A 19,784-nucleotide genomic window follows, 5' to 3' on the forward strand; every position below is an offset into this window, starting at 1 on the left:
TCTATTTCTCTATCTCACTCTTTCTCCCTGCTGCAACCCCAAAGATCTGTTTGTATACACACATGCATGCATGTGCGCGCACACACACACACACACACACACACACACAAAACTTTCATAGGTGCTCCAATGTATTTGCCTTTAATACAACACCTCTATCCCTGAGAAGATCACAGTGTGGTATCTTCAACAGCTCAATGGTCTACACTCAGCCAAGGGACCATGAATGAAAGCCCTTGTGCTGTCCGTCACTCATAGGGACCTTTATTAATTTACTTCAAGATGCTTACTAACCTCAGGAAAGGGCAACAGTTAAAGTCAGTAATATGGGTATCTGGACACTTTGAAGATAACAGAGATATCATATTAACACATCTCCTAATGAGTTGAAATTGTAATTAGTAACCAAGCTGTTCATTATGAATTCTTCTCTCTGTTATTTTGACAGAGGCATTAATCTGATTAAATTAAAAGGGTTAAATGGGTTAATGCTTTCATTAAACCAGTGGACAAAAGAATTTCATAGCAACTCTTTTGTGTGTTCATTACTAGTATTGTCTAGTACAATTTCAACCTGTTAAGAATTTAAAAGATAAACCTTTCTGCAAATTGGTTGAATGTTCTCACACATATAGCATTCGGATCCAGTGACAACTGCCCAGGGATTACATATGGCGGACCAATTACAGGCCGCAACGTGCAAGTTACAAGGAGTGACGTGACGCTTTCTGCATCTATTAAGGCATCTATTATTTACCTTGACACCTTACATCATCCACCAGCTGGAAGCCACTTGGACACGTGCATGTAAAGGAGCCTGCGCTGTTCATGCACACGCCTCCCTGGCAAGCATCTGCATTTTCTTGGCATTCGTCAATGTCTGCAACAAATAAATTTCAGAAAGCTGTTGAACTGACATTGACTATAAAGCTCTCTGATGGACTCCAAATTATTTATTGCTCCCTCACTAATAGAACACCCACAGAAAATACTCCTTGAGCAACAATTGTTTTTGTATGGTTCCCAAAGACATAAAGGGAATCTACCGCAGTTAATTTGGTTACGTTGTCTGCATCTTTAGCCAAAGCTTGTAGCTTTAAATAAACAGCGTTGGCCAAGAAGAATTTTTTCTCATTAGAATAAATATAGATAAGCTGAGTTTATTGTTCGATACACTCAATAGACTTCAGGTTAAAACTGACAATTCTTCATTGTGGGGTTTAAAAGGACTGCTACAGTCACCCTTATATTAACTGATAGAGGCAGACTTCCCTCAACCTTCATTAAAACCAAACGTGCTGGAAAAGACAGGCCAACATTTCACGCATTTCCCATTTATCGGAGTTGTATCTGATAAATGGGGGCAGATTTTTCTGTTCTTGGGCCTGGGTGCAGCACACAGAGAAAAATCAAGGGGAAGGAAGGAAAGAAGGATGCAAAGCACCCAGACACAGAAACAGGAAAATCTGCCCATGGTCTCCACCCAACACATTAACCTGTTTCTTTCTCAAGATGTTGACAGAATTGTGTACTTTATTTCAGATTTCCAACCCTGGCAGTTTTTTCTTTTTATTCCCAAATCTTCCTACATCCGTATTGTATATGTTGACTATATATCATGACAAAAAAGGGATTCTGATGTAGATGAAGTTTTATTTTTCATACTTACCTGATGAAGATCCCAAATGATGTCAGGTAGCCTTTTTGTTTTAAGTGTCGAGCATGCTCTGTGCTACAGGGGAATGTTTTTTGTGTGCACATTCAGACAGCTGGGAAACATCCGTGTGCTCACAAACTTCCCTCCCTCTCTGTGCATCTTTTTCTCTTTAATCTTTTATGTTGTAAATATTTTACTCCATGTCAACCAGGAGCAGTAAATATCTTGTTGTAAAAGTCAAAGAGCCCTAACGTGTTTAAATGTGGCAAAGATACAACAGCACAAAACATGCGTCAACATTTCCTGTACAGGGACAATGGGGGGAATCTTCCTTCGAGGTTCTCCCACTCGTTTGCAGTAACTTTGGCTGGAGAGCCACGGAAATCCCGGGAAAACGGCATGAATGGCGTTCACACTGTTTTTCCAGGGTTTTTTTTTGACAGCTCTTCCGATGAAGTTACGGAGGACGTGGGAGAACCTCCATGGAAATTCACCCCTCTTGTCTTTCCATCACTTAGATACCACCAGGAGTATGAGAGATATATTGCCCCCTTCCCCCCTGCCCCCAATTTAAACAATCTATGCAAAGCTATCGGTACAGAATTTTGGTCTCTTGATAGCTTTGACTCTGCAGACCATCAAAAGATAATTCTGTCCCTTTGAAGTCTCCTCATTCTACTTAAGCCTCTGTCAGAAACAGTCAGGCAGGATCTCAGACCTGCATGATGTTTTTCCCATCTGTGATAGGGTCTGCGGTTTTCTATTCGATAAAGAAAAAAATTGTACATATAGAGTATGATGATTTTAAATGTCACATTTTTTGGACTGAAATGAAGTTTAAGTGAACCAACTACTGTGAACAGCATTTTATCTATGTAGGAGAATCTCATCTGGAAACATGGCCTTGAACAGTTATAAAGATTAATGGTTACCGGTGAGGCAAGCGGCCTGATAATTCATTTTCATAAAATGGGCGAGCTGCCTGTGGAGGTGTGAAAGACTGGTAGAATTATGGGTGAATTTTCTGAGACCCCGAGCTTCTGACAGGGCCACACACAGTGAGGGGCTTATTAGAAAACCATGGCTGCACTGCCCAAGATTTTCCACCAGGACACCTAACTCATGTGAGGCCCCGCCAGTGGAGCGGGGTCTCGGAAAATGTCACCCTCTAATTCAATTCAATTTTTGTGTAAAATTAGGATTACAGACCTATGTGCCGTCAGCTTCCGACAAAGAAAATTAACCCTGAGTGGAAGGAATGGGACTGAAGCACTCAGGAAGTTGATTCTGTGCCAATGAAGAGTTTCCAAGGGAAAGTGTTCACCATGCAGAAAAGGACAATTAACTTCTGACCCATTGCACAGATGATGCTGGGAAGCTTACCTGATTTTGTACACGGTCCAGCCCATGACACTTATTCTATGGAATTCTAATTTACTCTGCTGAATTAAGTCTTCACCCTATCTGATGGATGCTGACCAAGGGAGCTTTATGCAAAGGCATAAACTGGTGCACTACCAAGGGAAATTAAGCCCTATAAGAATTTTACCAGAGCTTTGAACCACCTGTAAATATTTTGTGTCTGATTCTTCAGAGAGTAACCTATCAAATTCTTTCTACCTTCACACTGGTCTCCTGTGGTAGTCAGACGGTAGCCAGAGTTGCATTCACAGTTGAAAGAGGCCTCTGTATTCCTGCACTGCCCATTGGTGCACAGGATGACATCCTGACACTCATCCACATCTGCACCAAAGAGAAAACAAACAATTGGTTTCTGTTTCCATGAGATCACAAGCCTCGTTTCACCAACAAAGGAGGTCAGGATCAAACTTCAGTACTGGGAATGAAAAGTTCCACACCGGGCGGACAATCTGCTCAACCAGATCACCACCAAAGTACTGAAGATGAGAACTACCCTCCTCATGTCTTTTTATGGCTCTCAATATGAAGGAGTTATAGTAGATACATATCTGCACATATATACCCATAAATATACAGTCCAAGAGGGAGAGACACACACAAACACAACTATCTCATGCTGTTCTTCAAATAGTGCCATGGGATCTTTAACGTTTACCTTAGAGGGCAGACAGTTTAACATCTCATCCCAAAGTTTAGGGAGAGAGTTCCAGAGTGTGGGGCTGTGATGGTAGAGGAGTCTACTACCAGTGGTGGAATTAGGGGAGAGCAAGAAATGTACTGTCAGGTGGAGTTGGGCAAGAGCAGAGGGTGGGAGGTGCGGTGAAGGTGGCAGAGGTAGGGTGGGGCAAGGCTATGGAAGGAATAACAAATGAGGATGAAGATCTTGAATTCAAAGAGTTGGAGGGAAATAGGGAGCCAATCGAGTTTGGTGGGGGTAGGCAGCAGGAAGCAGAATCATCACCTTCTAGCAGTCAGCTCCAGCACTTTATCCAGCCACTTTGCCTGGGATTTGTGCATTAAGTAGGGAAATCAAAAAGAAAGACATTTTTTTTTAAAGTATCTCTCACTGTCAAAAAAGCCTACACTTGCTAAACAAACAAACAAACTAGAGTGCTACAATTTTGATTCAGTAATCCGATGCTAACCAAACTGGCTACTACAGATTTTAATCTGCACAGGAGTTGTTACCTTTGCACAATTTGCCATCAGGAGATGGTTCATATCCTCGGTTACAAGTACAGATATAGGACCCCTCGAGATTGGAACATCTGCCGTTTACACAAATTGATCTGTCAAGGCACTCATTAACGTCTGGGAAAATAGACACACAAAACCAAGTGTCAAAATGGATGTCACGGATGACTGTGAAAACCTCTGCCGTTTTTAACAGATACCAAGAGATAATGCACATGGGATTTTTTTTTAAAGTTCTGAAGAAAAGAGTGAACGATAAAAAGAAAAATAAATCCGTGGAATTTCATTTCTAAAATTATTTGCTGTCACATTTATCATGGAACATCTGCAGCATCCATCTGCCTTACAATTTAATGGAAGACTGTCTGGATTGGTCTTAAATAGCACTTTTCCCAGCATGTGACTGCATGTCCTATTTGTAACAGGAAACTGAAAAGAGATACAGTTGATTCCTGATGAACCCCTGGCTGGCTTGCCAAGAAGGATTATGCTTGGATCAGGGTTTCTACAAACTGCCTACAACTGACAATATCTAATATTTGTACCTCAGGGCATTGAATCATTCATTCTGGAACTGAATCTAAATGTAAATGCCACATAGTACTTACTATTACACAAAGAAAGAAGAGAGTTTGTTTAACTTTAAATAATTTTCCAGAAATGTTCAATGTGTAAAAATTACAGATCTTGAGTGACATTGTTCAGGTTAAGTTGGAGGATAAACTGCGTTCGCAAAGTGTGCCTGAAACACGGCATTTGAAGTGTGGCAGACTCAAAACTTTTATATACATACTACTCTTGCCTTTTTTCTTCCTTCCTTTCGTGTGAGAGGTGGTGGGTGGTAGGGCATGGTGTGGCCTAAAGGGGCCACAGTAAGTTGAGAATATGGTCTCTCTCTTGCCCATTTCTGCTATCTTCATGTTGCTGATTCACTCCCTCTGTCTCGCCTCTTTCTCTTCTGTCTCCCTCTTTCTATTCTCTACTGTTCTCTTCCTAGCTCTTTTTTGCTCCTCCCTCTGTCCTCCCTATACTTCTCTCTCTGTCTTTTTCGTCCTTCCTTTCGTGTGGGGTGGTGGGGTGTTATGGGCATGGTGTGGCATCTAAAGGGGCCACTGACAGCTCCAGGCAGCATTTGGGGTGGGGGTTACAGGGAAAATATGGCCAATGGGGTGAACTTGTCCCTTTTAAAATGTTGCGTTTCTTTACTAACTGAGAGATTTCGCTGATTCTTGACTTAAATATGTCATCGCTAATGAATAGATCCCTAAAATTATTTTTTTTGGACATGAAATTTGACACAAGAAATGTTAATGATCAATCTACTTCATTTTAAGGACAGGCTGTTTACTACCAGGAACAATAAGCGGCTTCTAATCAATCAGCAACAAATATTTGAAGCAGAACGAAGTATTCCTATAAAAGCACTCAATAGCACAGGGGAAGGGAGCAGATCATTCAGGTACAATCCAGAACAAAGTGTGCACAATAGCACATTTTAATTGTTCATCATAAGGGTCACACATTAGTGCAATTATCCAGTTTCACAGTCGAATGCAGACAAAATAAAAAGTGATTTAAAAAATCACAGCGATCATAGGGTGCCTGTCTGTAATGTTACAAACACTTTACAGCGAATGTTTTCATCAAGGATCGTGAAGCAGAGAGTTGCAGCCCAAAGCCAAAGTAAATATTGGCTTCTGGATAGTCCAGATACTTAGCACAAAACCAAAAGAACTCAAGGCATTAATTCACAGATCAGGAACAACCGCAATAAAACTGGACGTGCGTTTATCAACGAAATTGAAAATGTTTATGGCTCGACTCGAAGGATTAGGCTAAAACCCTTAGGAGAAGAAGCAATGCATGGCCTTAGACACATACTATCACATAACAACATGGATGCTTTTGAGGGGACAGTTTTTTTCTGATGAATATTCAGAGCTCACCTTTGCTTACTATTCCCTCTGATTCAAATGATTGACCAGGGATCCCCAGATATTGCCATAAAACATCTCCTGATATTTACACATCATGACACTACATCCCCGCCCCCCCAGGGGACATAGGACTCAATTTTAAAAGGGCGATAGGTTAGCAGCGGGGAGGGTCGGAGGGGGGGGGGGGGTGATTTGCGGGCGCCAAACCCAGAAGGCAAGTAGGCGGGTCACGATCTCGCAACCCTAATGAGGCCGATTAAAGCCTCTTCCGGGTTTGGAGCCCGGCAGTCAGCCTGATTGACAGGCTGGCTACCGACAGGAGTTGCAAATCCGAGGCGGGGGGAGAAAGAGAGAGAGAGAGAGAGAGAGAGAGAGAGAGAGAGACCTCATCGGCCGTTACAAGAGAGAGAGTGGGGGGAGGAGACAAAGATCAGAAGGGGGGGTGTGCAGAGGCCATCGGATATCGGAGTGGGGGGGAGAAGTCATTGGACATCGGAGCAGGGGGCTGTGTGCAGAAGACATGGGACATCGGAGTAAGGGGGTGCAGATGACATCATTTGCAAAGTACGTTTATTTATTTTTTTACAATAGGAAATGTAATTTAATTTAATTTATTTACTTTATTTTTTAACTGATCCGGCCCTTCATGCCTGGTTTCACCAGCTGTGAATCGGAAGCCGTGGGAAAGCTGTCCAGGTAAGTTCAAAATCTTTTTAAGTGGCCAATATGCCAAAAATAAAGTACTTTAAGTACCTCAATGAGGTACATTTGCTTGTTTAAATATCGTCCCGCCGGCTTTAATTGCTGGCAGGACTTTCGGGTTCGGGACCGCGTGCGCACCCAGATGACTCTGGGTCGTGCTCGTTCTTCAGCAGGTTGGAGCCGGGAATCCTGCCCACTCCGGATTTCTCCGATTTTCTTGGCCCCCCCTCCTCCCCCAACGCACCCGGACTTGGCTTTCAAAATTGAGCCCATAGTTACTTCTATCACGTTATCAATCAAAATACGTCAATATTTTCCGATTTGATAGCATTGGGTGCTTGCAGGGAGAATAGCAAGCATGTTGGCTGTAAAAACGTGGTCACAGTGCTGCCAACGTCTGTACAGGGTATGTGAAGGAGTTCATTAAAGAAGAGCCGCATTTGGAAATATGTTGACATTATGTAAATCCAAGTGACATTTCCCCTCTGTAAGGCGGTATAGTGAAGTAATAGGTATTAGTGAAGTGTGCCCAGTGTGTTGGTGTACAGTGCTGCTAAAATATCCAATTCCTCTCCCAATCTAATTATTCTATGATGATTCTCTGCCACACTTTGATAGATTTACTTCAGCAGGTTGGTGTTTAACAAAGTCAAGAGGTCATTTTGTATTTATTGACAACTATCTACTAGTGATTTGCCTTTCTATAATTGCACATATTCCCCCACCAACCACTGCAATCTATTATTAAGCTTTGCTATAAAACCAACCAGCTATCTGGTTTAATAAGACCAGGAATTCTCAATTGGTTTAATGTCATAAAGTGATGACTGTGGTTATTTTCTGGAGTCTGCTTTTAAAGCAAGTTCTCTAGATATTAAAAACAGGTACAAAGTACAGAATGATAGACATCTGCCAGTGAGTTTCAAGTCAGCACTTCAATCGAGCAGTTGTCAAACTCCCCCCACCCGAGACTGAATTACTGTCTCAAACCTGGTGCCAGACATTTGGTATTCTTTATATAAAATATTATCTAGATTTTAGATTGAACAAGTAATGCTCACTTTGCATTTTTTCCAACCATAATTAGGCTTGGGTATACAGCACACGGGACAGGCAATGAGATGTTTAGTAAAATGATAATAAAGGTAACTGGTGTAGGGGCTGATGGTGTGCTGAGTACTGTAAGACCATACCTTACTTTCTAGCAGGCTATCAGACAACACACCATAGACAATATAATTTATAGGGCAATATATCACAGGAGAGTGCAGCATACATTATTAAAAATATATACTGTATACTCTATAGGGTCAATTCAGCATTCCTAGCGGGGAGCCATGCTCGAAGGGAACATGGGTTGGAGAATCTGCACTAGAGGTTTGTAACCCTATCTCCTCCCAACACTCCCTTCAAGCTTGGATTCTTGCTGGGAATGCAGGATTACTGAATTCATCATTAGATTTTATCTTTAGTCATTACAGATAATGCGTGCAGGAAAGAATAGCTTTCATTTAAAAATGTTCAAGTGAGAATGCTTGTTAGACAAACCAGCTCTAGGCGTATAAGAACCAGGCTGAAGTCAGACTACAGTACATACCTATACATTGGCCATTTCTGCCTGTGTATCCATCTGGGCAAGACACACACTCATAAGAGCCAGGATTGTTAATGCATCTTCCAGACGGACATTTGTTGGAATCCTGGCATTCATCAATGTCTGTAAATTTAAACAGATCACAAGAGCAAATTCAGCTCACATTTGAAAACACTTCAAGTTCAATTTTACTGCTCTAAAATAACAGAAAAGGGTGACATTTTAAAGAGACAACGTCCCATTTCCTTGATCGTTAGGTTACAGTTCAAATACACAAATACTGCCTAGCTCTTAAAAGGTATGATTATTACACTACAAACAGGAGGTCTCTAATGACCCATGAGCAGCAGGTCTCTGGTGGTCTCTGACTACAGGCCCAAGTCTAGTATACACTTGTACAGAATCATTTGCCGTTCAGGACTGATGTTAGTCAGTCAATAATATAATACTTTGGGACACTTTTCTGAGGTAGTTCTATGAATCACCATCAAAGTTCATTCTGTGTTCCACTCAGTGTTTCTACAGATCCCGTTATAAGTGCCTGACTGATTGGTGGTGCTGGGTCTTACGCAGCTGGCTGTAACCCAAAAGGGAACTTGCCGAGATTCACGAAGGTCGGTGACTGGGAAGATTCCTTTTTTTTTTAAACCAGATCCTGGCACGTTTGCTAAGAGGTTGGGGCCAACTGCGCGAGAGTCGAGGTTCGGGAGCTAACGCCACTAACACGGTTCTTAGAGCCATGTCCAAGCAGCCGTTGGCAGTGAACGAACTGGAACCTGCTTCTGTAAACCTTACGCAGCAGGAGAGCTTACAATTGCTTACTCAGTGATAATAAAGGAGCAGCAATGAATTGGGATGGGGGGAGGGGATGAAGTACCATGCCAGCATTTGTTCTGGCCCAAGAAACCCCCCCCGCCACCACCCACCTCATGCCTTTGATTTCATTTTTGGCATTCGATTACAGGTATGCGTGTTTTTTGTTTATTTTTTAAATAAGATTTTTGGAATTGATTTTCAGTCACTCCCTGTAATTGGCTATGACACAGGACAACCAGACGTTCAGAGACAAAGTGAAATTGGAAGCACACTGTTGCTGTGTTTTGTTTTTTAATTGATCGTTCTCCGGCTGTCCAAACTCTTCTGCGTCCTTACCTTTCATCTAATTCTACTTCCAAATATTCTGAAGTCAAAATTTATGGGAAAATATTCCCCCCACCCCATCCCAACTGCCAGATGATACAAACTAATGATAAAAGATAATCAGTATTACCAGGCTGTCAAAGGAGCTGAAGCACAGACCCACCTTCACACTGTCCTCTGTTCATTCTGTACCCGGCATCACAGTACTGGCATCTGTAGGAGCCTACGACGTTAATGCAGTGGCCTTCTCCACAGATGTTGGGTCTCAGGCACTCATCAACATCTTGAAATTAGATAGTAATTCAAAAAATGTCATGCATCTAACACTGCACATACCATGTACATCCAGCACTGCACATACCACGTACATCCAGCACTGCACATACCACGTACATCTAGCACTGCACATACCACGTACATCTAGCACTGCACATACCACGTACATCTAGCACTGCACATGCCACGTACATCTAGCACTGCACATACCACGTACATCCAGCACTGCACATACCACGTACATCCAGCACTGCACATACCACGTACATCTAGCACTGCACATACCACGTACATCTAGCACTGCACATGCCACGTACATCTAGCACTGCACATACCACGTACATCCAGCACTGCACATACCACGTACATCTAGCACTGCACATGCCACGTACATCTAGCACTGCACATACCACGTACATCCAGCACTGCACATACCACGTACATCCAGCACTGCACATACCACGTACATCCAGCACTGCACATACCACGTACATCCAGCACTGCACATACCACGTACATCCAGCACTGCACATGCCACGTACATCCAGCACTGCACATGCCTCGTACATCCAGCACTGCACATACCACGTACATCCAGCACTGCACATACCACAGACATCTAGCACTGCACATACCACGTACATCCAGCACTGCACATACCACGTACATCCAGCACTGCACATACCACGTACATCCAGCACTGCACATGCCTCGTACATCCAGCACTGCACATACCACGTACATCCAGCACTGCACATACCACATACATCTAGCACTGCACATACCACGTACATCTAGCACTGCACATACCACGTACATCTAGCACTGCACATACCATGTACATCCAGCACTGCACATACCACGTACATCCAGCACTGCATATACCACATACATCTAGCACTGCACATACCACGTACATCTAGCACTGCACATACCACATACATCTAGCACTGCACATACCACGTACATCTAGCACTGCACATACCACGTACATCCAGCACTGCACATACCACGTACATCCAGCACTGCACATACCACGTACATCCAGCACTGCACATACCACGTACATCCAGCACTGCACATACCATGTACATCCAGCACTGCACATACCACGTACATCCAGCACTGCACATGCCACGTACATCCAGCACTGCACATGCCACGTACATCCAGCACTGCACATACCATGTACATCCAGCACTGCACATACCACGTACATCCAGCACTGCACATACCACATACATCTAGCACTGCACATACCACGTACATCTAGCACTGCACATACCACGTACATCCAGCACTGCACATACCATGTACATCCAGCACTGCACATACCACGTACATCCAGCACTGCACATGCCACGTACATCCAGCACTGCACATGCCACGTACATCCAGCACTGCACATACCACGTACATCTAGCACTGCACATGCCACGTACATCCAGCACTGCACATGCCACGTACATCCAGCACTGCACATACCACGTACATCTAGCAATAAACGTACCACGTACATCTAGCACTGCACATGCCACGTACATCCAGCACTGCACATACCACGTACATCCAGCACTGCACATGCCACGTACATCCAGCACTGCACATGCCACGTACATCCAGCACTGCACATACCACGTACATCTAGCACTGCACATGCCACGTACATCCAGCACTGCACATACCATGTACATCCAGCACTGCACATACCACGTACATCCAGCACTGCACATGCCACGTACATCCAGCACTGCACATGCCACGTACATCCAGCACTGCACATACCACGTACATCTAGCACTGCACATGCCACGTACATCCAGCACTGCACATACCACGTACATCTAGCACTGCACATGCCACGTACATCCAGCACTGCACATACCACGTACATCCAGCACTGCACATACCACGTACATCTAGCACTGCACATACCACGTACATCCAGCACTGCACATACCACGTACATCTAGCACTGCACATACCACGTACATCTAGCACTGCACATACCACGTACATCTAGCACTGCACATGCCACGTACATCCAGCACTGCACATACCACGTACATCTAGCAATACACGTACCACGTACATCCAGCACTGCACATGCCACGTACATCTAGCAATACACGTACCACATACATCCAGCACTGCACATGCCATGTACATCTAGCAATACACGTACCACGTACATCCAGCACTGCACATGCCACGTACATCTAGCAATACACGTACCACGTACATCCAGCACTGCACATACCACGTACATCTAGCAATACACGTACCACGTACATCTAGCACTGCACATGCCACGTACATCTAGCACTGCACATGCCACGTACATCCAGCACTGCACATACCACGTACATCTAGCAATACACGTACCACGTACATGCAGCACTGCACATACCACGTACATCTAGCAATACACGTACCACGTACATCTAGCACTGCACATGCCACGTACATCCAGCACTGCACATACCACGTACATCTAGCAATACACGTACCACGTACATCTAGCACTGCACATGCCTCGTACATCCAGCACTGCACATACCACGTACATCTAGCACTGCACATACCACGTACATCCAGCACTGCACATGCCACGTACATCTAGCACTGCACATACCACGTACATCTAGCACTGCACATACCACGTACATCCAGCACTGCACATACCACGTACATCTAGCACTGCACTTACCACGTACATCCAGCACTGCACATACCACGTACATCTAGCACTGCACATGCCACGTACATCCAGCACTGCACATACCACGTACATCTAGCAATACACGTACCTCGTACATCCAGCACTACACATGCCACGTACATCCAGCACTGCACATACCACGTACATCTAGCAATACACGTACCACGTACATCTAGCACTGCACATGCCACGTACATCCAGCACTACACGTACCACGTACATCCAGCACTGCACATACCACGTACATCCAGCACTGCACATACCACGTACATCCAGCACTGCACATACCACGTACATCCAGCACTGCACATACCACGTACATCTAGCACTGCACATACCACGTACATCTAGCACTGCACATACCACGTACATCCAGCACTGCACATACCACGTACATCCAGCACTGCACATGCCACGTACATCCAGCACTGCACATACCACGTACATCTAGCAATACACATACCACGTACATCCAGCACTGCACATACCACGTACATCCAGCACTGCACATACCACGTACATCCAGCACTGCACATGCCACGTACATCCAGCACTGCACATACCACGTACATCTAGCACTGCACATGCCACGTACATCCAGCACTGCACATACCACGTACATCTAGCACTGCACATGCCACGTACATCCAGCACTGCACATACCACGTACATCCAGCACTGCACATACCACGTACATCTAGCACTGCACATGCCACGTACATCTAGCACTGCACATGCCACGTACATCCAGCACTGCACATACCACGTACATCCAGCACTGCACATACCACGTACATCTAGCACTGCACAGACCACGTACATCCAGCACTGCACATACCACGTACATCCAGCACTGCACATACCACGTACATCCAGCACTGCACATACCACGTACATCTAGCACTGCACATACCACGTACATCCAGCACTGCACATACCACGTACATCCAGCACTGCACATACCACGTACATCCAGCACTGCACATACCACGTACATCTAGCACTGCACATACCACGTACATCTAGCACTGCACATGCCACGTACATCCAGCACTGCACATACCACGTACATCTAGCAATACACGTACCACGTACATCCAGCACTGCACATGCCATGTACATCTAGCAATGCACGTACCACGTACATCCAGCACTGCACATGCCACGTACATCTAGCAATAGACGTACCACGTACATCTAGCACTGCACATGCCACGTACATCTAGCACTGCACATGCCACGGACATCCAGCACTGCACATACCACGTACATCTAGCAATACACGTACCACGTACATCTAGCACTGCACATGCCACGTACATCCAGCACTGCACATACCACGTACATCTAGCACTGCACATGCCTCGTACATCCAGCACTGCACATACCAAGTACATCTAGCAATACACGTACCACGTACATCTAGCACTGCACTTACCACGTACATCTAGCACTGCACATGCCACGTACATCTAGCACTGCACTTACCACGTACATCCAGCACTGCACATACCACGTACATCTAGCACTGCACTTACCACGTACATCCAGCACTGCACATACCACGTACATCTAGCACTGCACATGCCACGTACATCCAGCACTGCACATACCACGTACATCTAGCAATACACGTACCACGTACATCTAGCACTGCACTTACCATGTACATCCAGCACTGCACATACCACGTACATCCAGCACTGCACATACCACGTACATCTAGCAATACACGTACCACGTACATCTAGCACTGCACTTACCACGTACATCCAGCACTGCACATACCACGTACATCTAGCACTGCACTTACCACGTACATCCAGCACTGCACATACCACGTACATCTAGCACTGCACATGCCACGTACATCCAGCACTGCACATACCACGTACATCTAGCAATACACGTACCACGTACATCCAGCACTGCACATGCCACGTACATCCAGCACTGCACATACCACGTACATCCAGCAAGACACGTACCACGTACATCTAGCACTGCACATGCCACGTACATCTAGCACTGCACATGCCTCGTACATCCAGCACTGCACATGCCACGTACATCCAGCACTGCACATACCACGTACATCTAGCAATACACGTACCACGTACATCTAGCACTGCACATACCACGTACATCTAGCAATACACGTACCACGTACATCTAGCACTGCACATGCCACGTACATCCAGCACTGCACATACCACGTACATCTAGCACTGCACATGCCTCGTACATCCAGCACTGCACATGCCACGTACATCCAGCACTGCACATACCACGTACATCTAGCAATACACGTACCACGTACATCTAGCACTGCACATACCACGTACATCTAGCACTGCACATACCACGTACATCCAGCACTGCACATACCACGTACATCCAGCACTGCACATACCACGTACATCTAGCAATACACGTACCACGTACATCCAGCACTGCACATGCCACGTACATCCAGCACTGCACATACCACGTACATCCAGCACTGCACATACCACGTACATCCAGCACTGCACATGCCTCGTACATCTAGCACTGCACATACCATGTACATCCAGCACTGCACATACCACGTACATCTAGCAAAACACGTACCACGTACATCTAGCACTGCACATGCCTCGTACATCTAGCACTGCACATACCACGTACATCTAGCACTGCACATACCACGTACATCTAGCACTGCACATACCACGTACATCTAGCACTGCACATACCACGTACATCCAGCACTGCACATACCATGTACATCTAGCAATACACGTACCACGTACATCTAGCACTGCACATACCACGTACATCCAGCACTGCACATACCACGTACATCTAGCACTGCACTTACCACGTACATCCAGCACTGCACATACCACGTACATCTAGCACTGCACATGCCACGTACATCCAGCACTGCACATACCACGTACATCTAGCAATACACGTACCTCGTACATCCAGCACTACACATGCCACGTACATCCAGCACTGCACATACCACGTACATCTAGCAATACACGTACCACGTACATCTAGCACTGCACATGCCACGTACATCCAGCACTACACGTACCACGTACATCCAGCACTGCACATACCACGTACATCCAGCACTGCACATACCACGTACATCCAGCACTGCACATACCACGTACATCCAGCACTGCACATACCACGTACATCTAGCACTGCACATACCACGTACATCTAGCACTGCACATACCACGTACATCCAGCACTGCACATACCACGTACATCCAGCACTGCACATGCCACGTACATCCAGCACTGCACATACCACGTACATCTAGCAATACACATACCACGTACATCCAGCACTGCACATACCACGTACATCCAGCACTGCACATACCACGTACATCCAGCACTGCACATGCCACGTACATCCAGCACTGCACATACCACGTACATCTAGCACTGCACATGCCACGTACATCCAGCACTGCACATACCACGTACATCTAGCACTGCACATGCCACGTACATCCAGCACTGCACATACCACGTACATCCAGCACTGCACATACCACGTACATCTAGCACTGCACATGCCACGTACATCTAGCACTGCACATGCCACGTACATCCAGCACTGCACATACCACGTACATCCAGCACTGCACATACCACGTACATCTAGCACTGCACAGACCACGTACATCCAGCACTGCACATACCACGTACATCCAGCACTGCACATACCACGTACATCCAGCACTGCACATACCACGTACATCTAGCACTGCACATACCACGTACATCCAGCACTGCACATACCACGTACATCCAGCACTGCACATACCACGTACATCCAGCACTGCACATACCACGTACATCTAGCACTGCACATACCACGTACATCTAGCACTGCACATGCCACGTACATCCAGCACTGCACATACCACGTACATCTAGCAATACACGTACCACGTACATCCAGCACTGCACATGCCATGTACATCTAGCAATGCACGTACCACGTACATCCAGCACTGCACATGCCACGTACATCTAGCAATAGACGTACCACGTACATCTAGCACTGCACATGCCACGTACATCTAGCACTGCACATGCCACGGACATCCAGCACTGCACATACCACGTACATCTAGCAATACACGTACCACGTACATCTAGCACTGCACATGCCACGTACATCCAGCACTGCACATACCACGTACATCTAGCACTGCACATGCCTCGTACATCCAGCACTGCACATACCAAGTACATCTAGCAATACACGTACCACGTACATCTAGCACTGCACTTACCACGTACATCTAGCACTGCACATGCCACGTACATCTAGCACTGCACTTACCACGTACATCCAGCACTGCACATACCACGTACATCTAGCACTGCACTTACCACGTACATCCAGCACTGCACATACCACGTACATCTAGCACTGCACATGCCACGTACATCCAGCACTGCACATACCACGTACATCTAGCAATACACGTACCACGTACATCTAGCACTGCACTTACCATGTACATCCAGCACTGCACATACCACGTACATCCAGCACTGCACATACCACGTACATCTAGCAATACACGTACCACGTACATCTAGCACTGCACTTACCACGTACATCCAGCACTGCACATACCACGTACATCTAGCACTGCACTTACCACGTACATCCAGCACTGCACATACCACGTACATCTAGCACTGCACATGCCACGTACATCCAGCACTGCACATACCACGTACATCTAGCAATACACGTACCACGTACATCCAGCACTGCACATGCCACGTACATCCAGCACTGCACATACCACGTACATCCAGCAAGACACGTACCACGTACATCTAGCACTGCACATGCCACGTACATCTAGCACTGCACATGCCTCGTACATCCAGCACTGCACATGCCACGTACATCCAGCACTGCACATACCACGTACATCTAGCAATACACGTACCACGTACATCTAGCACTGCACATACCACGTACATCTAGCAATACACGTACCACGTACATCTAGCACTGCACATGCCACGTACATCCAGCACTGCACATACCACGTACATCTAGCACTGCACATGCCTCGTACATCCAGCACTGCACATGCCACGTACATCCAGCACTGCACATACCACGTACATCTAGCAATACACGTACCACGTACATCTAGCACTGCACATACCACGTACATCTAGCACTGCACATACCACGTACATCCAGCACTGCACATACCACGTACATCCAGCACTGCACATACCACGTACATCTAGCAATACACGTACCACGTACATCCAGCACTGCACATGCCACGTACATCCAGCACTGCACATACCACGTACATCCAGCACTGCACATACCACGTACATCCAGCACTGCACATGCCTCGTACATCTAGCACTGCACATACCATGTACATCCAGCACTGCACATACCACGTACATCTAGCAAAACACGTACCACGTACATCTAGCACTGCACATGCCTCGTACATCTAGCACTGCACATACCACGTACATCTAGCACTGCACATACCACGTACATCTAGCACTGCACATACCACGTACATCTAGCACTGCACATACCACGTACATCCAGCACTGCACATACCATGTACATCTAGCAATACACGTACCACGTACATCCAGCACTGCACATACCACGTACATCTAGCAATACACGTACCACGTACATCCAGCACTGCACATACCACGTACATCTAGCAATACACGTACCACGTACATCCAGCACTGCACATGCCTCGTACATCTAGCACTGCACATACCACGTACATCCAGCACTGCACATACCACGTACATCCAGCACTGCACATACCACGTACATCTAGCAATACACGTACCACGTACATCTCGCACTGCACTTACCACGTACATCTAGCACTGCACATGCCACGTACATCTAGCACTGCACTTACCACGTACATCCAGCACTGCACATACCACGTACATCTAGCACTGCACATACCACGTACATCTAGCACTGCACATACCACGTACATCTAGCAATACACGTACCACGTACATCCAGCACTGCACATGCCTCGTACATCCAGCACTGCACATACCACGTACATCTAGCACTGCACATACCACGTACATCTAGCACTGCACATACCACGTACATCTAGCAATACACGTACCACGTACATCCAGCACTGCACATGCCTCGTACATCCAGCACTGCACATACCACGTACATCTAGCACTGCACATACCACGTACATCCAGCACTGCACATACCACGTACATCCAGCACTACACGTACCACGTACATCTAGCACTGCACATGCCACGTACATCCAGCACTGCACATACCACGTACATCTAGCACTGCACATACCACGTACATCCAGCACTGCACATACCACGTACATCCAGCACTGCACATACCACGTACATCTAGCACTGCACATACCACGTACATCCAGCACTGCACATACCACGTACATCTAGCAATACACGTACCACGTACATCTAGCACTGCACATACCACGTACATCTAGCACTGCACATACCACGTACATCTAGCACTGCACATACCACGTACATCCAGCACTGCACATACCACGTACATCCAGCACTGCACATACCACGTACATCCAGCACTGCACATACCACGTACATCCAGCACTACACGTACCACGTACATCTAGCACTGCACATGCCACGTACATCCAGCACTGCACATACCACGTACATCTAGCACTGCACATACCACGTACATCCAGCACTGCACATACCACGTACATCCAGCACTGCACATACCACGTACATCTAGCACTGCACATACCACGTACATCCAGCACTGCACATACCACGTACATCTAGCAATACACGTACCACGTACATCCAGCACTGCACATACCACGTACATCCAGCACTGCACATACCACGTACATCTAGCACTGCACATACCATGTACATCCAGCACTGCACATACCACGGACATCTAGCAATACACGTACAACGTACATCTAGCACTGCACATACCACGTACATCTAGCACTGCACATGCCACGTACATCCAGCACTGCACATACCACGTACATCTAGCAATACACGTACCACGTACATCTAGCACTGCACATACCA

The 19,784-nt window shown here is 46.1% G+C and overlaps 1 protein-coding gene across 6 annotated transcripts in view; it reads right to left on the bottom strand.

The window, feature by feature from the left end:
• Positions 1 to 19,784, bottom strand: part of ltbp1 (latent transforming growth factor beta binding protein 1) — a 304,945-nt gene that overhangs the window by 90,776 nt on the left and 194,385 nt on the right. For all 6 annotated transcript variants that reach the window (XM_067988679.1, XM_067988681.1, XM_067988683.1 and 3 more), the window contains 5 exons: positions 9,810 to 9,929; positions 8,510 to 8,629; positions 4,268 to 4,390; positions 3,278 to 3,400; positions 758 to 880 (listed from right to left, as the gene is read on the bottom strand). In XM_067988679.1, the coding sequence (XP_067844780.1) occupies positions 758 to 880; positions 3,278 to 3,400; positions 4,268 to 4,390; positions 8,510 to 8,629; positions 9,810 to 9,929 (609 nt within the window). The remainder of the gene's footprint in view (positions 1 to 757; positions 881 to 3,277; positions 3,401 to 4,267; positions 4,391 to 8,509; positions 8,630 to 9,809; positions 9,930 to 19,784) is intronic.

This window comes from Heptranchias perlo, chromosome 8, assembly GCF_035084215.1.
Source record: "Heptranchias perlo isolate sHepPer1 chromosome 8, sHepPer1.hap1, whole genome shotgun sequence".
NCBI classification, from domain to species: Eukaryota; Metazoa; Chordata; class Chondrichthyes; order Hexanchiformes; family Hexanchidae; genus Heptranchias; species Heptranchias perlo.